This window comes from Xenopus tropicalis, chromosome 2 (assembly GCF_000004195.4).
Source record: "Xenopus tropicalis strain Nigerian chromosome 2, UCB_Xtro_10.0, whole genome shotgun sequence".
Taxonomy (NCBI): Eukaryota; Metazoa; Chordata; class Amphibia; order Anura; family Pipidae; genus Xenopus; species Xenopus tropicalis.
In genome coordinates this window covers 125994048-126017193 of record NC_030678.2, presented here as the reverse complement: position 1 = coordinate 126017193, position 23146 = coordinate 125994048, and the positions used below count along the sequence as shown (strand labels likewise).

The 23146-nt window shown below is 36.7% G+C and overlaps 1 protein-coding gene across 7 annotated transcripts in view; it reads left to right on the top strand.

Annotated features, from left to right (window-relative positions):
* scel (sciellin) overlaps positions 1-18579 on the top strand; it is a 45707-nt gene extending 27128 nt beyond the window's left edge. For 6 of the 7 annotated variants that reach the window (XM_012957722.3, XM_012957725.3, XM_012957723.3 and 3 more), the window contains 15 exons: positions 2343-2396; positions 2804-2863; positions 4461-4526; positions 4695-4754; positions 5630-5689; positions 7923-8000; positions 8838-8891; positions 9676-9735; positions 11960-12010; positions 13245-13517; positions 14112-14168; positions 15010-15087; positions 15202-15310; positions 15741-15843; positions 17307-18579. In XM_012957722.3, the coding sequence (XP_012813176.1) occupies positions 2343-2396; positions 2804-2863; positions 4461-4526; positions 4695-4754; positions 5630-5689; positions 7923-8000; positions 8838-8891; positions 9676-9735; positions 11960-12010; positions 13245-13517; positions 14112-14168; positions 15010-15087; positions 15202-15310; positions 15741-15843; positions 17307-17323 (1180 nt within the window). In that variant the 3' untranslated portion in view covers positions 17324-18579. The remainder of the gene's footprint in view (positions 1-2342; positions 2397-2803; positions 2864-4460; positions 4527-4694; positions 4755-5629; positions 5690-7922; positions 8001-8837; positions 8892-9675; positions 9736-11959; positions 12011-13244; positions 13518-14111; positions 14169-15009; positions 15088-15201; positions 15311-15740; positions 15844-17306) is intronic. The other variant, XM_018091658.2, reaches the window with a different exon arrangement.
* The last annotated feature ends 4567 nt before the right edge of the window (positions 18580-23146 follow it).

The following is a 23146-nucleotide window of genomic DNA, read 5'->3' as shown; positions in this document are numbered from 1 at the left end:
TTCCAGCGCCAGGCAGAGAAGAACTCCTCGATGGGATTTAAGAATGGAGAGTATGGAGGGAGGTTGAGTGCCATGAAGGATGGGTGGTCTGTAAACCAGTTGCGGACCAAAGCAGCCCTGTGGAAACTAACATTGTCCCATATAATGACATATCGGGTATGCTCTGGTCTCTGAACAGTGAGCATGTCATGTAAGGTGTCCAGGAATGCAATAATGTGTGCAGTGTTGTATGGGCCTATGGTTGCATGATGGTTAACAACACCATTTTGGCTTATAGCTGCACACATGGTTATGTTACCACCATGTTGTCCTGGGACATTGATGATGGCACGGTGTCCAATAATGTTCCTGCCACGTCTCCTGGTTTTACTGAGGTTAAAACCGGCCTCATCTACAAAAAGTAGCTCATGTCCCATGGCATCTGCTTCTAGTTCCATCACTCTCTGGACAAGACAAAACAAATGCAACACATCAGGCCCATGCACAGCACTACAGTATGTACTTCCAAATTCAGAACCAATGACACTATAGCTTACCTGCAAATAGTCATATCGCAGTTGCTTTACACGTTCTGTGTTTCTCTCGAAAGGAACTCTGTAAATTTCCATCATTCTTACAGTATTCTGTGGCGCGCAAGTACACGACTTAGTGCAGAAATGCTTGCACTGTGTATATTTTGAAAGATGGTGTCATTATCAATTATGCGCTGCTGTATTTTGCGCAGTCTTATTGCATTATTGGCAATCACCATGTTCACTATATGGGTCTCTTGCTCTGGAGTGAACATTCTTCCTCTGCCCCCAACATCTGGACGTCTAGCAATTCTGTAAAGTAACAATTTCAGTATTTTTGCATGTATGGTACTGTTGTGTTTCTCATTAAAGTATGACAGTGCACAAAGTACTTACCGATTCTCATTTCGAAATGTCCTAATGATGCTTGCCACAGTGTAGCGGCTCAAATTAGGCTGAACCCGTTGGCCAGCTTCCCTCAGGGTCATCCCATGGTTGATGACATGGTCCACTATTGTAGCTCTGATGTCATCAGTTATTCTATTTCTTACTCTTCTTACCCTTCCTCTTTCCCCTCCTCGTCCTCTTCTTGCTCCTCCTTCTCCTCTTCCTCTAACTTCCCCTAACCCTCTCGCTTCTTCGCCTCAACGTCCTCTCCCTCGGCCTCCTCTGATTCTCACTCTTCTCACTCTTACTGCTCCTTCCATTGTACTCCACATAGACAGCTTACCTGTGGCTTATAGTGCTTAGGCTGATTGAAAAGTGAACTAATTATCTAAAACAGTTTTCACATGTGAAAGTGTGCCAGACAGTTGGCAAAATAGTGTTAATGATAGCCATACATGTGTATAATTTTGCTAGGAGTGTGTTGGAAATGTGGTAATTGAGTGTAAGCAGTGAGTTGTGTTTAAAGTTCTGCAAAAAGAGTGTTGTGCAGTGAATTGCGCCTACAGGTTTGCAAAGTGTGTGTTACAAAATTGCAAACTGAGTGCAAAGCAGTGTTTGTGCTTTTAGTTTTGCAAACTCAGTGAGTGGTTTTGCTATAAGTATTAATATTTTTAGAAATTGTGCTATAAGAATCACAGTTATGGTTTAAGCCATCAGAAAAAACTGTAATATGAGGAGGCCAATTTATCAGCATTCTGGTTTTAGTGGTTTTTAAAACCACAAAAACTATTCTCATTAAAACCACAAATGCCAGGTAATTAAAAAGCACAAACGAAAAAATCTGCAAAAAGACTCTAAATGAAAGAATCTGATTTAAACCTCAAAATCATTGTTTTCCCAAGAATTGTCATGCTCCTAACAAATGCAAAAAAATCCCTAAAACCAATAATGACATTAAGATTGTTACAATTTGCCTAGGACAGCTCCCATTGACTTTAGATGACTTCTCCATCTTTTAGATGGCAAAGTTTTGCATTATGTTTTTCTGGTTTTTGTGCTTAATAAATCAAACATTTTCATGTTTTGTAATAATTAGTATAATCCATGAGTTTTAGTGCTAAAAATATGATTCGTTAGAATGAAAAAAAAATACAAACCTTAGTAAATAGTATTTAGATTAAATGGAATTTACACTAATACATTGTGTAGGTTTAAATAGGTTAAAATGATAAGTATGTAATTTTGGAATTAATAACATAAAAACATTGAACTTTGCAATTAATGACATAATATTTTATTGTTATATATAAAATATTTACAGACCATTATGTTCAGATGTTGCACAGTGTCTTTTTTATTTAAAAAAAAAAACAATAATAAAATTATTCTCTGCAACATACTATACATATGGCCATATCAAAAACATTTTATATTTTTTTATAGTTCTGAAAAACCAAAAGTAGTACCACGATCACCTACTGCCAACACAGATAACAGGTAAGGCTTACATTTTTTTTGAATGAGAAAATACCTGAGAAAATTTTTCTTGATTTGCACAACATTCCAATATACTTTACTGGTAAATCAGCAAAAGAATTCTTGAGTAACTGGAGTGATAGAATGTTTTCCATTTAACGTAAACCTGGTCTGTCCATTGGACTGAATGCAGTTTTTAATTGAAAAATGACCCAAAAATGAGAAGACTGAACAAAAGACTGAATAAAATGTTTATCTTACGAAAATATACAGCCTTTTGTTGCCATTTTATTGTAAGAAGGATCTCACAGCAATGCTAAGAAGCAAAACTTTCCTAAAATTCTATTCTTCTGAAATAATACAGAATTGAAATAGATAGTTTTTTTATGCAGATTTGTGCTTATTTATGGAACTCTTTCTTTATTTAGGAACCAAAACATTGATAAGTTTGTTGAAGTATCAAGCACAACAATAAAAAGCACTAAAGGGTAAGGTATACTTTTTTAAGATGATACATATAATTTACAAAATCGTTTACTCACCCTCTCTTGCACCCCCTCTGCACTGCAAAACCTTTTTTAATATCAATATACAACTATCTCTTATCCAGAAATTTGCTATCTAGCAAGCTGTGAATTAAAGAATGCCATTACCCGTCCATGTTATGTATATAATTTGAATTTGTTCACAATAATTTTCTTTTTCTCTACTCCAATAAAAAAGAAGCTTGCATGAACAAATACTTTAGGTTTTTAGTTAATGGTTTCTAAACAAACATAGATAACAGTAAATTTAATAACAAAGGGAAAAAAGTATGTATAGAGAGAATAGACAGAGCATGGAGAGCCAATCTAGAGCCGGAGGTGCTCAGTTTACTTGAGTTCTTGCTGGTTCAACCAAGATCCCCAAACAGCCTCAAACTTTTCCCGGCATTCCTGGGTGAGGTACACCAGCTTTTGTTTAGGAAGAGAATCATGAACCAGTTTTCTCCAGATTACCAGGGAGGGAGGAGTAGATACTTTCCAGTTCAGCAGGATGGGTTTTTTTGGCATAGAAGAATACTTGTAAGTAGCACAGCTTTTCACAAATGCACATATTTAGCTCTTACTTAATACTCAATAGGCAGAGACTAGGGTAAACGTTTATATAATAAAATGATTTTTAGCAGACTTTAGATATGGTGATCCAAATTAAGGCCAAAGCCCTTATCTGTAAAACCCTAGTTATCCCATGTAATCTGGATAATTAATCCCATACCTGTATCTCATTGCTATGATCTTGACATGCCCTCCAGTGTTATTATAAACTGCTTTCTCCATTTGTTGGAAATAATGGTTTTGAAATGGACATACAGTATGTACAACAAGACTGTTGTCACTGTATGTATTTGATTTCATTTTTGGTAGTGGGAGGTAATTCAGTAAGGACAGTTATGGCTACTTTTAGGGAAAATCCAGAAAGCTTCAGTTCTGTCTTGTGATTTATCAAACATTTTCTGTCAAATGTGTCAAAGCAAATAACTATATAAATTCTTCAGAAGGCTGTTAGTCGCAGCACAGAGCAAAATCTTTACTCACTAATGCAAATTACATGTAGGGAGTAAGAATTTAATTATTTTTTGTGCTAAAAGCATTAAAAATAAATAGATGAATCTCAGTAAGCTGCAACTGATCAGTAGCAGTAACTTTAATTAACAAATGGTACTATTAGTCCACTATTAATGAACCTGTTCCATGTATGATATATCAGAGGCATTACGGAGGCATGCCTTAATAGAAGCTCAATGCAAACATAATAGTGTGGTGCCAGTCTAGATCATGAATGACCCATATTTCTATATATGTTTTCTAACTCCAAAAGAACCATGGCATGTTAATAAGGTAATCAGCAACAAAAATATGAAGAAGATTGGCAGCAATTAATTTCCCCTCTAAAAGCAACCTCTGACTATACCAATCTATAAATGCCAGATATTGGTTCACAGATTAGTTATGTAGGTAGGATTGCTTAAAATAAGATATAAAACAAAATGGTACAATTCCTTTAACAAATGCAAATATTTTTTTTTTATACTTTTTACCATAGTACTGATGAGCTGGACAACCTTATTGACATCAAGCCCTCTGCTATCAAAACCCAAGAGAAACACAGGTAATGCTTCTTTAAAACATACAAGAGGTAATTTTCAACTGCCCCTACCTCATGGGTCGGCAGCGGTGGGGGAGGTGGCAGGTATTTGCCTTCCCCTGTCCTCCCCTCATAAAACTCTGCCATACGTATTAATTTTATAAAATTAATATTTTCTACTTTTCACCATAGGACTGATGAGCTTGACAAACTTATTGACATCAAGCCCTCTGCTATTAAAGCAAAGCCCAGGTAATGCTTCCCTAAAACTAATAAAAAGTTATTTATAACAGTGTAGTTCTGCAACTTGTACCAGATCAAATGTGAAGTGCAGAGTGCAGCGGCTGTGGGAACAGGACAGCCCTGTCCTTATTGCCTACCTAGGGTTGCCACCTGTTCACTGCCAGAGTGTAGCTCTGCACCTTGCACCAGATCAGATGTGAAGTGCAGAGTGCAGCCACCTGTTTTGATTTGGAAAATCCGGTTTTCATAAGGGATGTCCAGTTCAAAATTGCCTGCCCAGTTTTCCAAATTAGAACAGGACTCCCTTTGAATGACACGTCAGCCAACAATAAGCCAACTCCTGATTTCCATGTCATAGCCCTGCCCCCTGGTACCACAGTTCCACCCCTGAAATCATTTGCCCATCCGAGTGATGTCACTTTCCCTCATCTGCCTGAGGTTACACAAAGTGAATGCCTACTATAGACAGTCAATATTAGGGATAATTCACAACTGCCCCTGCCACAAGTGCAGAAGTGCTGTGGGTTGCAAAACTTGAGCTCCCTAGTACTCAGTATTTAGTTTGGACTTGCAGCAGGGGCAGTGCCCTGCTCTAAACATTGTGCCAGATTTTAAATCTGCCGCAAGCTGCAGACCACCACAGCTGTGGATACATGGCAGCCTAAATTACCTGTCACAGGGCAGGCTGTAAGTAAAAGGCCCCATGTGCCTGCACATGCTTCCTTACATGCCCATATATGCATGTTAGCGGGGTGGGTAGGTGACTGGAGGGGGAAACTGTACATGCCTTCTCTACACCCATGTATATGCTTTCCCCTGTCCTTATGAAACACTGCCATACATATTAATTAAATAAAATTAATATTTTCTACTTTTCACCATAGGACTGATGAGCTTGACAACCTTATTGACATCCAGCCCTCTGCTATTAAAGTGAAACCAAGGTAATACTTCTCTAAAACTAATAGAGTCATTTACAACAGCCCCTGCCACAGTGGTCTGCTTTGCACTTTGCACCAGACTGAAAATCACATTGGTTCGTTGATATGGTCCTCAGTCTGATAGCCCATATACCCACCATTTTTATTAGATCGTTTGGCCTTAGGGTACATGTTAAAACAACACCTAGCCATGATATTTAGAGTAAGGCAGTGATCCCCAACCAGTGGCTCGTGAGCAACACGTTGCTCCCCAACCCTTTGGATGTTGCTTCCAGTGGCCTCAAAGCAGTGGGGTATTTTTGAATTTCTGGATAGGAGACAAGCTTTGATTGCATAAAAAAACATTGTAATTGTGAAACAGAGCCTTCTGTAGGCTTCCAGTCAACATAGAGACTATCTAATATGCAATAATAGCTCTCATTGGCACCTCCAGCTACTTTTTCCATGCTTGTGTTGCTCTCTAACACTTTTTCCATTTGAATGTGGCTCACGGTTATAAAAGGTTGGGGATCCCTGGAGTAAGGATAAGGCCTTATCTAATTTAAAGTGGAGGAAGTCATTGTGGGTAGGCACACTGGAGGAAGTGGAGGAAGTCATTGTGGGTGGTTTCACTGTAATAGTCCTGATTTAATATATACACACAAATGGGCATCTTGGGGGTGTATTTATTAACATTGTAGACAAATATCACCAGTGATTTTGCCTATAGCAACCAATCAGCAATTAGATTTGACCATTCACATACAAGTTAGAAAATAAAAGGAATGATTTGATTGGTTGATGTTTATCTCCAATGTTAATAAATACTTCCTCTTATGTATGTCTTCTTCTTTTTACAATAGGTTGCATGATTTTTGATAACCCTATTGACATACTGGGGCTCATTTACCAACGCATCGCAACGCTGTAATAGTCGCAGAGGCAAAACTTTTGCCCTGCGCATAAGCATATTTAACAGTATAGCGCAAACACGGTCGCTTAAAGTTTCATGCGCTAGTTTTGACGCAAACTGCTGCGCCATACAAACATGCACATATGATGTGGCAAAACTGCACATATGATGACGCAAAACTTGTCATAAATGATGTGCATAGATGGTGCAAGCTAATGCTCTAATAAAACCATACCAACTACATGCTCCCTAACTTAACAACCCAGTCACATTAAGGGAAACTGCCTTTATATATAAGAACAAAGTTAAAAAAGGGTTAATATAATTAAAACATTGTAAACAAATTAACAATTATATCTTTATAATAATGCTAATTAACATATCATAAATTTGAGAAACATTAACATGATTTTATTAATGACATACCTAAATTAGTTTATTGTAGCGCAAATCTGCGAATATACTAGCGCAAATGGTGAAGAACGAGCAGTCAGAAATACACCACAAATGAACAGGCGTAAAGATTTCAATGCAGCCGTGCCTGCGCAAATCTGCCCCTATATACACACAAATAGCACATATATAGGTGCAAAGGGCGCACTCACGCAAAAATCAGGCACTTAAAACACGCCCCTAGCCACACCCCCAAAAAACACGTTGTTGCTTGCGACATTATTGCCCAGTATTTGCGTCATGTGCATAAAAAGAACTGGCGGAAAAATAAATGAACCAACGCAATGTAACGCATATGCAATTGCGTGTGCGCACAAAATGGCGCATAATCATAATTGCGTCAGTTTGTGTGCTGGGATGCATTGATAAATGAGCCCCACTGTCTTCTGCAAAGAGAACAAAATGTACCCCTTATGTCTTGTTATAATCAAGTTGCCTGTGCCACAGTGGCCATTTATTAGTATATATATATACAGTATATAACAACTGGCCTATTTGTTTAGCTCTGAAAGGTAGGCATACAATTGCCAGTGCTATTAGTAATTAGGATCTAACAAGTAATTGTAGCTAGTTGTCTGATTGATATTTTCATAAACTGTCTATAGACTGGGTACACACAGCTTAAGTGTCTCTGAACAATAAATTACATAAAGCACAAATATACGTGGAGGAAAGAAAAACATTGCTTCCATTAGAATGCTCACTCAATCTTTGGCTTACTAGAGTGGTTCAGAAGATGATGCTGGACTCGATTAAATCGAGTCACAGTTCTTTCCATTGGTCTTGCTAATGCAAAAAGATTGTTGCCTCAGTGTTCATTGACATTTGTAGGTTGTTGTATGACTGCAATATGTTTCAATTTGCACCATATTATGTTTATTGTTATTCCAGTTCAAATACCATCTTAAGAGAAGAAGACCTGGATGACTTTATTCAAGTAAAAGGGGATGTCACAAATATTCGTTCTAGGTATAACTATATATTTGCTATTAGTTCCCTATTTAATTCCATTTGCTTTGTGATCGTAACAATAACTTTATATAGTGCTAAAAATGGCAAAACCATAAAGGAATTGCCTTAAATGTTCTGCACTAGAAGCATTTGCAGTGGTATGTTCTCCTAATTCGTCTTGCAATAGATGCATTTAGTAGTTATAAGTAAACTCACAGCATTTCCCATTGTTTAGAAATTTGCAAAACTACGGAAAATTTCATAAAACCATCACATTTTGGCAAAATGCATTGGAGTCAATTCAAAGACAAAATAACAGTCATTATGGTGGTTCTGGTATAGTATATACATTGCCCTACCTTGATGGAGAAACTGTTTTTAATTGAAAAAAAAGTCTCCAGTGCTACCAATTTCTACAAACACAATTCCCAGAAAGCTCCTTAGATCGACAGAAGGGAGGGCTTCAATCCCATTGGTAGATGTAGAAGGTAAGGGGTGGATAATAATGAGGTTTGTGATTAAAAAGACTGTTTTTATTTTTTCGGCAAAGGAGAAGCATGTGGTTAAAAATTCTCAGATAGGTAACTAAAATCTAGATTAAATAAGTTACTTTTAGTCTTCACTGATACGTTTATACCATAAGTGGGCAGACCCTGTTTATAGAGTACCGACAGTCAGGTAAAACTAGTGATTGTAACTCATGATACAGCCACGTTGAAAATTACAGCTGCAGTAGTGAAGCCATTTCTGCTAGCTTTCAGCAGCACCTTGAGCTGGACAGTGTGATATATGAGTACCTTCCAATTTTCAGAACACTATATTTACTACTCTGTTATTATTATTTTCATTTTATAGAGATGAAGGCAATAGGAATCTAATTGAAAGTAGAAAACCTGAAGCCAAACCAAGGTAACAGCTTAGTGACCTTGAGCATTTTACTCTTTTGTTTCCTATCTGTAAACACTTAAATAATTTATCTCAATGGATACCTTGCACTAGAAATGCTTAATAAGAAAAGTATAATGATATGTCATGATATGTTCTGCAATACATATTGGTAATAATCATGCATGTATTCTAGCACTAAATTTCCACTAAGGAAAAGCTGAATGGAATCTAATTAATGAGTGTACAAATTACAGCTGCTTTATTTGTCCTGGGGCCTACAGGAGTCTTTCTTCATAGAGAGTTAAAACTTCATGAGAAAGACACCTAAAACTTTCCCATAGGGTCCCATTATGGTTGCAGGCAGATAAGTCAGTCTAACTATAGTATCTATTACTTCACATTTTGTTGGGTTACTATAAAACAATGAAGTCATACATAAAGCTAATCCTATGCAGCTGGAACTTTAAGAATCTGAATTCTTACTAAGTAACATAATTCATGGGCTGGGACACAAAAAAGAATATGCTGCCTACTTAGTATAGCTGGTGAGGATCCAGCTACTCTTCACTGGCATTTTGGGCAGCAAATGTGCTGCTCTCTATGAAACTGTGACTTCCTTCTATTTAGGGTTTGCTACAACAAAACAACAAAGCCAACACGGTTTTCACTTTTCTAGACTGTGGCACCAGAAGATAAAAACAACTATCAAACTGCCTGAGATTGCAAAATGTGCCCTTACATTAGGAGGTTATAATGTTCTTATAATGTATCTGTCCTTTCAAGCAAAATTGGTCTTTTATTTCAGATCACAAAATCTTGATAACCTTACTGATGTTAGAAACACCTCCAATAAATCTAATAGGGGGTAAGTAAAAGTTTTCTTTTTTGTTTCCTAATTTTCGGAAAGCTTTGCAGAATGGCCCTTTGGCATAGAAAGGTGTCTTAACTCATGATGCATTCGTCAGAATGAGTACTTGCCAAAAATATATGGTTTTCTGGGGGTCTCTGTACAGTTAGGGGGTCTTATGACACATAATATGCAGTCCAGGGGCTCTGTGTGAAGAAACTGAGTTAGCAAGAACAGAAAATTCATATGTAAGATTTGTGTCCCGTACATACCTTATACTTTGTTATATCTATGCATATTGGGCACAAAACTGTTCAGTAGATCACTGGTGTTCATATTTGGGATGATTTGCCTGTGTACGTAAAGATAAATGAGGCAAATTGGCGCATTTGTTAGGAGATTTTCAGAAGTGCTGTCAAAACTGCTAAATTTAGAAAAGCTTTGCCATTTGGTAATTTGGGATAGAAAGAAATATTTATCCATTTTGTCTGAATTTGTACTTTCAGGGGACACCCTACATTTTGCAGCTTTTATACCAAAAAACTGCCTGTGTTTATGAATTAGGTAAATGTAAGCCATTAATTTAGTATGCACAAGCTATGTTTTGGGGTCTCTAAGTGCCATGTACTTTGATAAACTTATGTACATTGGGCATCAAGCTTTTAAGTATTCCTCTGCTATTCATATTTAGGGTGTTTTATATGGTTATCTAATGACCTGTAGGGGATAAGATGCTGTGAAGTGGAAGTTTTGAGGTGATTTTTGGAATATTTTGGAATCCTCAATTATAAGAAAACTTTGTGGCTTGGTACTTTGGAGTAGAAAGATGTGTACTCAGATTTGGTGGAATATGGTTTTCTGTGATGAACTTACTTTTTTGTAGCTTTACTCTACATAAAATGATGGGGCCTCTACATGCAATATACTTAGGTAATTCTATATATAATTGGCATTAAACTGTTTATTGGACCCCTGGCATTTATTTATTTATTTAGAGTTTCTTATCTTGGTACCTAACGATATGTGTAAGATAAGATGCTGCAAAGTGGAAGCTTTGAGGTGATTTTTAAAAAATGTCATCAAAATTACCAATTTTAAGAAAGCTTTGCAGAGTTCGTTAGTTTGGAGTAGTAAGACACGGGTACGCATTTTAGATTATGGAAAAGTGTACATTCCAAAAATATGTTTTTTTGGGGTGAACTTAATTTTTTTGTATTTTTTTTTTTCTATAAAAATGTATAAATTTAGGACACATTTCAACTTTGTATTTTGGAGTAGAAAGACACATCTACCTATCCCAAATTCCTCAGAATCCTTTTTTTCAAAAAATGTATAGTTTTCTAGGGTAAACCTACTGTAAATGGAATATTTGGCCTTGAAATCTAACATATACAGTTTACTGTAGCAGTGCTTTGGAAATTTGATAGTGTACTGCTGGGAGTTTTTGACCTATGCAAGTGAGAATTCTCTATAACAAATATGCATATTTGGTATCGGGGCATTCAGGAGACATTGGACTTTCTAAATCGGTTGTATTTACATGCATAAAACTATTTGTTTCTGATATATGTGTTTATATTATGGAAAGTATGATTTTTATTTATTTTGTAGATCTTTAGAAGCTTATATCTTGTGCAATTACACAAAAATCCTAGCAGATTTTGAAAGCTTAGGTTTCCCCCCAAAAAAAACAATATGTTGCTTTCCCAGGTAAACTAAAATTACCCCCTAGAAAAGGCCTCTAAAGTGAAAGAGTGCAAAAAAGTGACCAAATTGTCTGGCAGTGAAAGGGTTACTGCTGATATCTATTTACCCCCATATCAAACCCCCCCCCCCCCATCTGACCATCAAATTGTACTACTCCATAGCTCAGAGAACAGTCATGTTGTTACAAAGGACAAAAATAGACTTAGGGGGGTAAAGCTTCAATCTGCCCTCAATTTACCCCCAAAATGTATGTGTATGCCTCATCTAACCAAATGTTTTCATTCAATAGTTTAATTCAAAAATCATGCTTGTGCCACTCTGGGCAATTAGATTGTGCCATATCATAGTGTTGATAAAGTACTTAGCAGTACATTGTTGCAGACCATATACACTGGGGGTTTGAGGGGCTAAATTTGATTATGCTGTAACTGAGTAAAGCCTTGTTTTGTTGAAAAACCCTCCCACAAATGCACTGTTGTTGTTCATTTCATTTAATATTACACTTAATTATTGGGTACTTATACTGCTTTTCTAGTGGTCAAGGTCTGGATGATCTCATTGCAGTTACTGGGGATACAAACAAAGGGTAAGAAAATGTATATTTAATAATCCATCTTTGTTATCAATAAATAAGTACGGTACTCAAAATGGAGTTTAAAGGGATTCTCCACCCAAAAAAATGTAATGTAATTATAAGCAACTTTCTAATATACCAGTGACATGACTGCAATGTTTAAAGGCCAAGAGAACAGAAAGGGATAATCAATCATTGCGTTCAACTTACATTTCACTAAAAAATCATTGTAAAATAATAATAGAATAATTTCGAATTATTTTCTTTAATTCTCTTTTTTGGGTGGAGGATCCCTTTATGTATGGTCTGATTAAATCTTGTGTTTGTGGGCTGCATTTCTGAATGGTTGCTACAAAATCCAGTACTTTTAGTCTGCTCTGCATTAAAAGGGACTGCTATTGAGCGTGTCAGATGAATCAGCATTTACTTTCCTAAAATAAAACTGCTTTCGGGATCTATTTCTAGCTGAAAATGAGCATAACTAGCTTTTCTTCTGTGTTTGTTGCCTGGTGTTTCTGGTGCAATCTGCTATAATCTCATGAGAGATGAGCGGACAAGCAGAATTTGATTTGTGTTAGAAACTACTAAATTCTGTCTTAGTCTTTACAAAATATTTTTAAAATGCCTTTTTTCACAGTGATTCCCCTATTTGATATAAAGTATTTAACATTACTATTTAAGGGGATGATAGACCTTTAATAATACTTGTTAGAAACTATGAGTTTGATTTTAAGAAAACGTGAAATATTAGGGAACTTCATCTTTACTCCTTGTTACTCCTTGTCCCTGACACAGTCTCCACCTTTTTCTTACACTCAATATATAATGGCAAATGGCACAAAGAAGAAAGGTTGGTTCCTGAAATCTGGACCAGAGATCTAGAAACCTTTTTATCCCACTTTTTCTCTTAAATGTAAATTTAAGAGAAAAACAGTAAAACAGTTGAAGCGGATTTACGGTTTGCCCCTACTGCACATGCTCAAGCAGGGTCTGTATCGGCGGTAAGAACTTAAACATTTTCTATTGAATGGAAGATGGTGCCCAGGTACGCTGCTGTGCTGCTCTGCTTTTTTAGGTTGGGTTTTTTTATAGGACCACTTTTTAAAGTTATAGCCTATGCGAAAAGGGAGGGGTGAGGGAAGTCAATGCAGGCCAGTTAAGGGGGCTTTTGTACCTGGGGGGTATACTTCTCCATTAAACAAACAGTGTAAATGATACAGAACACAATATGTTTCCACATCTTTAGGACAGTGAAGCCATCATCTACCAATACCAGTAATGTGACCAGCCGAAGTTCTACAACTTCTTACACATATACTGAGAATAATCAAAATGTCCCGAGCAGAAGTTCTACTACAACATACACAGTGACTGAAGATACTCACAATGTACCAACCAGACATTCAACCTCAACTAACAGAGTTACTGAATCTGCCAATGCTGGAAGCCGCCGCTCAACATCTTACAATTCTGATGCTCCAAACCAACGTTCCAGTGTCAACTATACTCAGGAAACAAGGTAATGTAAAAATAAGGGGACCTCGCCCCTGCACCCCCCCTCGCATGTGCTTCGGTGCCAAGCGCGTGGGGGGTCATTGCCCCCACCACGTAATGACAAGTTGTGGAGGCAATGACAAAGGAACGCGGACTAGGGGCAGACAGGAGAGGCTCCTGCCTGGTGCCCCACAATCGTTGAGCCCTAGGCAGGTACCTTTTCTGCCTACCCCTAGTTCCGGCCCTGCAGTAACCCATAGTGACCAATGAGCAGGTAGCATGTACTGGTCACCTGTTTAAAAGCAAACATCTTTTTGGTTACTATGGGTTACTGTTCCTGGGCAAACTTAGTGCCTTTCATTACATATGGGGGTGGTATATTAGTAAGTAATTGTAAACTCTTGCAAGTAGGGCCCTCTGATCCTATTCTACTCTGTAACCCTTCTTTGTTAAATTTTTGTTATAAATGTATAATTGCATAACTTGCTGGCAAAACATAAATAAATGATGTAATTTTTATAATTTTGCAGATCAGTTTAAATAATGATTAAATATTAGATGTTATTGTATCTCACCGTTCCATTTTCCATAGCTTTACATATAAATTATATATTTTTAGCTATTCGTCTCCTGCAACTAATACCAATGTCTACAAAACATCATTTGAGGACAACAGGTAATTTTTAGATTCATGAAACATCTTATTTGTAATATTTGATTAACAATGTGCATACTATAAAAATAAATTGCTTATCACTCTCCTTTAAGATTTACTGCTGGCCTACAAGGTCTCACCATATTTATACAAGCCCGTTTTTCTTTAAAAATGTAACTTTTGAATGTCAGATGTAATGAAATCTAACTGTGAAATGTTTACTACCATGTCACAAATTACAATCTTCTCCCAGCATTGGATCTATAAACTGCTAAGCAACACTTTAAGTCCACAATGCTTTAGTCTGTTTCCAAGGGCAACTGAGCAACCTGCTATTAGAGCATAATAAAGTACTGTGGCTTGACAAGAGCACTTGTGTAATTTCATGTTAAATATTTCTATTTGTAACTCAGTTTTAGCTATTGATAACATAGACAACTGTAACTTTTATTCCACCATTGTTTAGTAATATTCAAAATTTCAGATTAGGGTTTGTTTGTAAAATGAAAGTATGTATATATATGTGTGTATATGTGTTTGTGTGAGAGATACTGTGTTTAGTATCAAGCTTGACTCTCAAGGAATGGACATACTTTCATGCCAACTAAATTGTATAAAGGGCAAAGACACACGGGGCGATTAGTCACCACAACTTTTTGAAAAGTCGCAGCTACTGCGCAGCAAAAATGCGCGAGCGATTAGTCGCAGTGACGCCCATCGTACTCTATGTGCAAAAAGTCACCACGATTAGTGGTCGCCGCAACTAATCGCCCTTTGTGTCTTTTCCCAAAAGGGTAAGCATGCTTTATTTAGCACATATAAAACCATCTTTAATTTGTGCCACTTTCTATTTGGTATACAGAGATCCAGCTGTTCATAGATCATATGAAAACAATATTGCAGCAAACTCTATCAAAACTGTTTATTCTACCTCTGATCGGTAAGTGACCTAAGGGGTACACACACATGATCCTGATTCATAATATTTTTTAGAATAACATCTACATAGTTCATTGGTTTGTGCACTTATTGGAATTCATATCACTTACTACAGGTCAGTTATTGAAAAAGATATGTGCACCTACTGTCGCAAGCCACTTGGAATTGATGCCAAGATGATCCTCAAAGACTTAAGCATATGCTGCCATGCATCTTGCTTTAAGGTAAATGAAAACCTAACCAAACAACTGCGCAGTTAATTAACACCCATATTTATTTGTTATATTTAACAATGAGAATTCCCAGTACCAATACTTTACACATTTCACCTATTTATTAGCTGCCTTTGTGCTTTTATAGTTACCATCCCTCCCTGTCATTAGAAACTCACTTGATTCTATAGCACAATTACAACTAAATTCCCCTTCACCTTTCAACAATGAAAGCAATGGTGCTCTATGTTCTGTATGGTTGTGTATAATTGTCTTATTAAATTAATATTAAATTCACCCACTAATCTTCATTCATATAGTCAACATATAATCATGTGATTATAGTTTTGACGCCTTTAGATTTTTTAAAAAAATACGCATGTTGGATAATTGAAAAGGCATCTTGGACTATTTTAATCCCTTATAACATTTATTTTTTCAGTGTGAAGTATGCAAAGGGGATTTGGGAGGCTTGAGAGCTGGCGATAGCATGTGGATCTATAAGCAGTGTATTCACTGTGAACCTTGCTATTTTGCTGCAAGAGGTAAGATCATACTGTAGACTTGCTGTTATTCTATATTATTTTTATCTCATAAGAAAATGACTGCTTTGTATTGATCTTAAAAAGTTTCTCTATTGCTCATAAAGTCATAAAAGCCAATTTTTGTGCAAAACACATTTGAACTTGAATGTACTCCAGCTAGTACCTGTGACTGGACTGTAGCTAGTGCCCAGGATTGTAACTAGTGCTCAAAGTATTAGTACACAATGAGCAACTTGTCATCACTCTTTCTTTTGCTGTAGTGAGGGCTAAATGATTGCATGTTGTACGTTTGTTTCCAATTTATCAGGCCACATTGTCAATATAACAGAGCACAGATATGTGTTTATAATCAAATTAATGTATTTGTATTTTCGCTCACAGTTTATACAAAGTTCAATAGGAAAGGTTGCTAAAGAAAAGGGAAATAAATTGTGGGAACATCTCAGAAACACCTGTTGTAGGGTAGTAGTTGCATTTGTTTTTCTATAATCTACCTCACAGGTGTTATAACACACTTTTATTATCAGTTTAAATGTATTTCTCTTAGGGATGGGCATTTTTCCCTTCTCACTCTTGGTTATACTCTTTGGTGTCTTTTTGAACAGTGTTATAGAAACATGCATACTGTTATTGGAACTATCTATTTAGTGCTTTACACAAAAACAGGAATGAAATGCAGGTAAATAAAAGCTTTAATAAGTGATTCAAAGCAAAAATGAACAAAGGAAAGCGCTGGCTGAAAATATTGGAGGCATTAAGTCAGTGTAAATGGCAACAAACAAAGTTCATGAGGCCAAGGGTCATACCAGAAGATTAGCAGTGGCAATAATAAGACAGACAGGACTACACTTACTAAAAAGGAGCAGGATACTTACTCCAACAAAAGGAGAGCAGGGGTTAAAAAGCCCTTTAGTTGGGAAATTGCCTGCAAAGGTATGAACAGTCATCACCATTCGTTATCACCCTGAACTCCTACTGCCTCCTGTGTCTCAGCCAGGAGGAGCAGCAACCATGACTGGGCTGATCCTAACAGCTATGGATGCTGCCAGTACGTAATCTCAGGGAGAGTTTCTGGCAAAACGTTTTGCTTCTGTTCCTATTTTTTAGTACTCTTACTAAGGTAAAATAATGGAATTATTTCCACATAAATTAGTCTAATGTCACAAGTGATCTTTTTTTTGTTTCTTTACAAAATATAAGGTGCTGTAAAAATGTCATTCAAGATATGTCCAGCACAGAATTGATGAACCTAGTGGCCATAAACTACACAGCTGCTCTTGCAAATAGAGTACTTTGTCTTATGGGCCACACTCCACATTATTTTTAGAACTGAAAACCTACAATAGGATTATTTACTTAATAGTATGTTGTAGTGTATTGCCAAACAATGTCACATCTTTTATTTCCAAAAGGATCTATACCTGTATTCCTATACATTAATATATTTTATTATTATATTTCAGAGAAATGGATTATATAAATGCATGACTGCAAACTCAAGAGATGCTGAATATGGATTGCCTATCATACACCTATTTATCCAGACATATTAATTTTAACATTATTATTTTAATACTGAAATTGTATTTGGGTTTCCTAGTGGTGTTACAAGATTTATATAAAACAATATTAACATTATTTAGTTCTCAGAGATCATGCTGTGCTGCCTCCTGTTTAGCTATAAGTTACCCTTTCCTTTAAGCAAGTCATTCTTGGTGTGTATCTGCAGATGCATCTGCTAGAGTTATCCACCCAGTAAAAATATGGTGGTGCCCCAAAATCTTATATCTCCATCTGCACCAGTAAATGCAATGTTGTGTCTTAAAGCATATCTTCCATTATATATCAACACTGTATAACTCTTCCTTGAGAGCCAAAACTTTGTAACTCCACATTTATTTTCAAACATTTTGAAAACTGATCAAGGTGAGTGTAAAATTAATCACCTGAAATTCTATTTTAGTAATGTTGCTCTAAGCATAATAGATACATCAGTAGATAAGCTTTACCTAATGGAGCACAGTTCTTTCATTAGCACTGTGTTTTTTGATAATACTGTAATTTATTAAGATTCCAAATGTCATACAATTACTATTTTCAACTTGCCCCTGCTGTAAGCAATACATGTAAATAATCCATATACTAGTTTGTGGGGAAATTTCGAGATTAAGTCTATCGTTTGCCACACTGATGAGCTTTCCTGCACAGTTTGCAAACCTTGGCACTCTTAATGGGTGCAGTGAACACATTTTCTGTGTGGCTGCTCCCTAATAAGTTTATGGCTGCTCCCAGTGGCAGCCCCTGTCTGGCTTTGCCCATTCAGCATAAGGTACCTGTTCTGCTACTCCACACCTGTGCCTTTATTACGTCAGAGCCCAAATACACATACAAAAAACATCTTAAATGTGGCTCAGAGGACATTAGCCCTCAGGCAAAGCTAGTGGCTTATACTGAATGAAAAAGGCACATTACTTTGTTGTTGAAAAACAAGTTTCTTGTGTCTTATAAAGGCTAATGGGATTTGCATAGTATTCTAAAGGCATATTCCCTTCAGAGCAGTACTTGTTATGATAAAATGTTACATAGGGTGTTTTATGGCCTTGCTCGTGTAGGATAAGTATATGTGGGGTTTTTTTTATATGAAAATGCATTATCTCTTTCTTAAATGTTTCCCATTTTCTCATGCATGAATACTCAAAAATAAAAATACACTGGGAGAAATTAATAAATCTAAAAGTCCTGTTTACTTTTTTTTTCGATATTAGACTTATTTTAAACTACCTCTTGGTTTTGTCACAGCAGATCTCAGTAAAGCATGCTTTGCCAAAGGACCAGAGTTAATTGTAGGTGGTTTATCCAATAAGAACATATCATTTGCTCTGTGTTTTTGATCTGTGCCGACAGCTGGAGGGGCAGTGCCACAGTTCTCTATCTCTCCCTGTCACTTAGTATTGGTTCCAGTGCCTACACTAGTCCAACATGGATCTGATAAAGTGGCCTGTCAATTCTAGAAATGTATCTTTGGTCTTTCAGCTATTAATTAATCTTAAAACCCAGTATCCCTTAGCTTTCAGTAGCTGTTGGGTGTGGTCCATGGAAGAATATAGCTGCTTCAGAAATCACTGGGACTTGCTACAAACACAAACTCTTACATTAAATGACCAGTAACACAAAAATATTTGAATAACTTCTTCATCCCAAAACGTCTCTAATAATAGGCCTAGCCTTTTCCCCCTTGAGTTTTTTGAATGCTTCAGGTAAAATTTTAGTTACAAACTGCTCCATAGCACCAGCGCGAAAAGGCGACGGGTGCTTGAATTACTGTGAACCAGAAGCGGCTTTGCATCAGAGGAGTGCCTTTAAATTTATGCTTCTGTCCCCCCCCCAACAGTTTTTGGATTAATGATGTGATCATAAATTTCAACTACAGACGTAGTTAAAAACAAATTCTTAAGAACCTAGCCACAGGCAGAGTATGGCACACACAGGTAGCATAGGGCAGGCAGGGTATGGCACACACAGGTAGAGTATGGGTCCTTACAAATGTGAACAATGCCGGGCCTTCCAGGTGTGAACTATTCAGGGTCTTAAAGCCTGAATCTGAAATGTGAACAATTTAGGGGCCAGTTAATCTCAGTACTGATACTATTAAAGCTTACACAAAGGTAAGCAGTCACAGCAGCCATACAGATGTGGGGCTACACAAGGTGGGGCCACCAGTTGGACAGCACTGCCATAACGAAATGCAATCTGATCTGACAACTACAAGTAGTTATAAGGAGTGCCCCATGGCACTCCACTCTTCACTGGCACCACATCCAAAATGGTAGCCTCCATAAGCACCATGTGGGACACGGCACTGGTTCAGTGATGTCATCACGTCTCATCTGGCTCGAAAAATTTAAATAAATAGACATCAGGGACCCAGGTTCAATGCTCAAATATAGAACTTATTCTATAAGTGCCTGGCTGTGTTCTGGCTTTGCCTATTCTGTTCTGACTATCCTGATTGCCACCAGCCCCGACCTGTGCCTTCTGATACTACTAACCCTACTTTGAGCTATTTGTTTGACTGAACTTAAGCCTTTTTATGGTTCTGATTACAATCCCGTCAGAAGCCGAGCAGGCCTTTACAATAGGTACTTAATCAAGTGTCTTCATAGCCACTTAGGCGTATTGAATTTACAGAGTTCTTGCTATGCTTTTCAACGTGGATACCTGGTTGTTTTTTGAGAAGTCTTTAGATAGCATACTAGTTATAAGGATTGAAAAATACACCTGTCAAGCTAGGTAAAATAAATAAAGGCAAAACATTCATCATTCTGATGGGGTAGTGGAAAAAAAATATATTAATATACAAATAAATTAAAAAAAAGTATTTAAAAAAAATTAAGACCTATTGAAAATATGCCAAGAGTAGGCCATACTAAAAGTTAACCTGCAGGTGAACCACTACTTTAAGTACTTCTCTGAAAATGCCCCAAAAGCTATATGAGCAAAAATAAAATTATTCTCATTGTTAATTGTTAATAAGCTTCAGTAGCCAACTGAACCAATACGGAAAATGACCACAGAAGAAATACATCTGGTGAAAAATATACAATACCATGCACAGTTAAAGTAATACACTGTTTCCAATTTTTTGTTGAATGGCATCAAGGGAAGGCTGACAGGAAAATACATATAATTATTCAATCAATCAATGCAGCCCTTGTGTAAGAAACAAACTGGCTGGCACTGATAATTGCAACATTTTGGCACACCATGCTGTAACGTTCTTTTTATATCTGCAGTTGGAAGCAGAAAGGAAAAATCAACATTTTATTTTCAAGAATCTCAGTTATCAAGAGCTTTTAATATGTACTTGTATTTGTGATTTCATTTGCTTTGTAGCAAAATATAAATGCAAATTCCCAAATGGATTTGCAAATAAGCTGCAGATATCTTCACTTGCAACTGCTTAAAGCATGTTTTAAGGAAGAAAGCGTTCAGTCAGAAAGCTGCATCTTTACTAAATGATGGTTAATTGTAGCCCTGATCATATCAGCTTTAATTATAGCTCAAAATTCAGGATTGTCTTCTAGGGTGGAACCACAAAAGAACTCTCAGTAAAAGCATCAACAATGTTGCAGAGACATAAAAGCTGATTTAGTTAAAAGCTAAATTTAGCAGTCGGGCCTTACTTTTATTTTCTAGTGAAGATACAAAGAAAGCTCCTGCAAAACCACAGGTAAAGAAAGCTACTGTTCCCTTAAATGAAAAAAATCGTGTTGGTCACAATAATATCGTATTGGTGATCCAAAATTCACGAAATTTTCGCACCGAACGATTAAAAACAGCGACAAAACCAATCCGATTTTTTCCACGCTAAAAATATAAAAAAGTCGCACAAGCGTAGAAAAAGTCGCGGAAAATACGATTGGACCGATCGAGCGAACGGTCAGAGTGTTCGTGGATAAGTAAATCTGCCCCATAGTCTTACAAACTGAGCATGTTCACTTGGTCTGGGTGTCTGTGCAGGAGCGAGGCATTATGGGAACTTTCTTTACACAGCTCAGTGTTTTTTCTTCCTGTTTGGCTTCTGATCATCTGAACAGGTGAAATATGGGGAGACTTAAGGGCACTATTGAGACAACTGAAGGTATGCCTGCAGCTAATGTTTATTTTTTGCATTTTTGATGCCAAAAACAGAATTATTTTGGAGAAAGGTGCTTTTCTGACACAGCAAAAACATAGAAAATTAAAATCCAAATTGCTTGCTATGTTTTCACACCCTGCATTTACTGTAAACATATGGTATATATTGTTAGTAATTTTCTTTCTGCATCATATTAATTTTAGAAGTAGAATTGCTACAGTCATTTGCAATTGTCTAGACCCTAGTGCAAAACTGTACTCTTTGCCGTCATATTGGTAAGAGTGAAGAGTTGTGGATTTGGGCGTAACATGCAAATTGTCTAAGGTGAAGGCACATTGCTCCATGATAATAAATGAACTCTAAGATCTCTGTATTAATTACTAGGAGTTTGTCAGTAAAGGTCATATACATATATCTTTTGTGCTGAGAGATGCTCAGTGATGTAAGCTACGCTGCACAAAGCAGGTCTGGCTATTATCCATTTTACAAGGTCCATAGAGACAACAACCATTGCTGTGTAGAGTACCTAAGCTGAACACTATAAACTTTACAGGGGATGAGAGGTCATGAGAACTTTTAGCCTATTCAATGGCTACATTTCATTTGCAGATGCAAATATTTTTGTGCTATATATATATAGAGAGAGAGAGAGAGAGAGAGACTGAGTACCATACAGTACATGCTGGGACTTAATATACAGAAAAAAAGTTTTTATTTCTGAAATAATACTCTGTCTCTATATTTTGTTTATTTTGACCAGCACCAGATCTCCGTTTTTAGGGTTGTGCTCCTCTCTGCACCAATATATACATATATAAACACACTACTTCTGCATTACAACTACTTTGGCTTTGGTTTTTGCTTTTTATATGTAAAAAATTATGCAGTTTTTGCAAAAACATGTAGATTTAGGTTAAGAATGTCTGTCCCCTATACACAATATTTTTTCCAAACAATATAATGAATTGGTAGTCTGAGTGAATAAGGATACCTGTGTCCTGGCAAGTCACCTGCTGCACAGGCTATATGTACATTCTGGATTTGAATACTTAAACCTACATGGTCTTAGTCTTACTGGTTACAGCCTTCCTTATTTAATATAACAGATTGATTGGTTTCTAATCTGATGTACAATCTGTGCAAATCCCTGAAAAATAATAATTATTAAGTGGACATGTGTCACTCTTGACTTCTAACATACATTAAAATCAAAATATGTATGTAAGAAGTGGTGCATTTCTTGATATTTTTCTGCCTGGACCTGTAAACCTTAAGTCATGTCCTTGTAAATGAATTTCACCCTTCCCCACCCCCTCACTTCTGTATTCTCCTCCTGTATTTTTTCTGTATTTTTGCTGTGTGTTTAACATTCAATTATCTTTATCTCCTTTAATCAATTAACTACATCTGCTTGTTTTCTGTAGATCAGCACAGCAACTTGTACATGGCTGTAATATGAACATATCACTCCCCTTCGCTAGCCAGTAGCCACAGTTTAAAAAAGACAAAAAAAATTTTTGTGATCATTTGATAACATTTATTGGCTAATAAAAATGCAAGCTTTTCACATTAAAATAAAATGACAGCTCTTCATTAAGCATAATAGATTCAGGATAGGAGCAGCTTGTGCAATGCATGGAGACTGGCTTCTCTTTGTTCCCAATG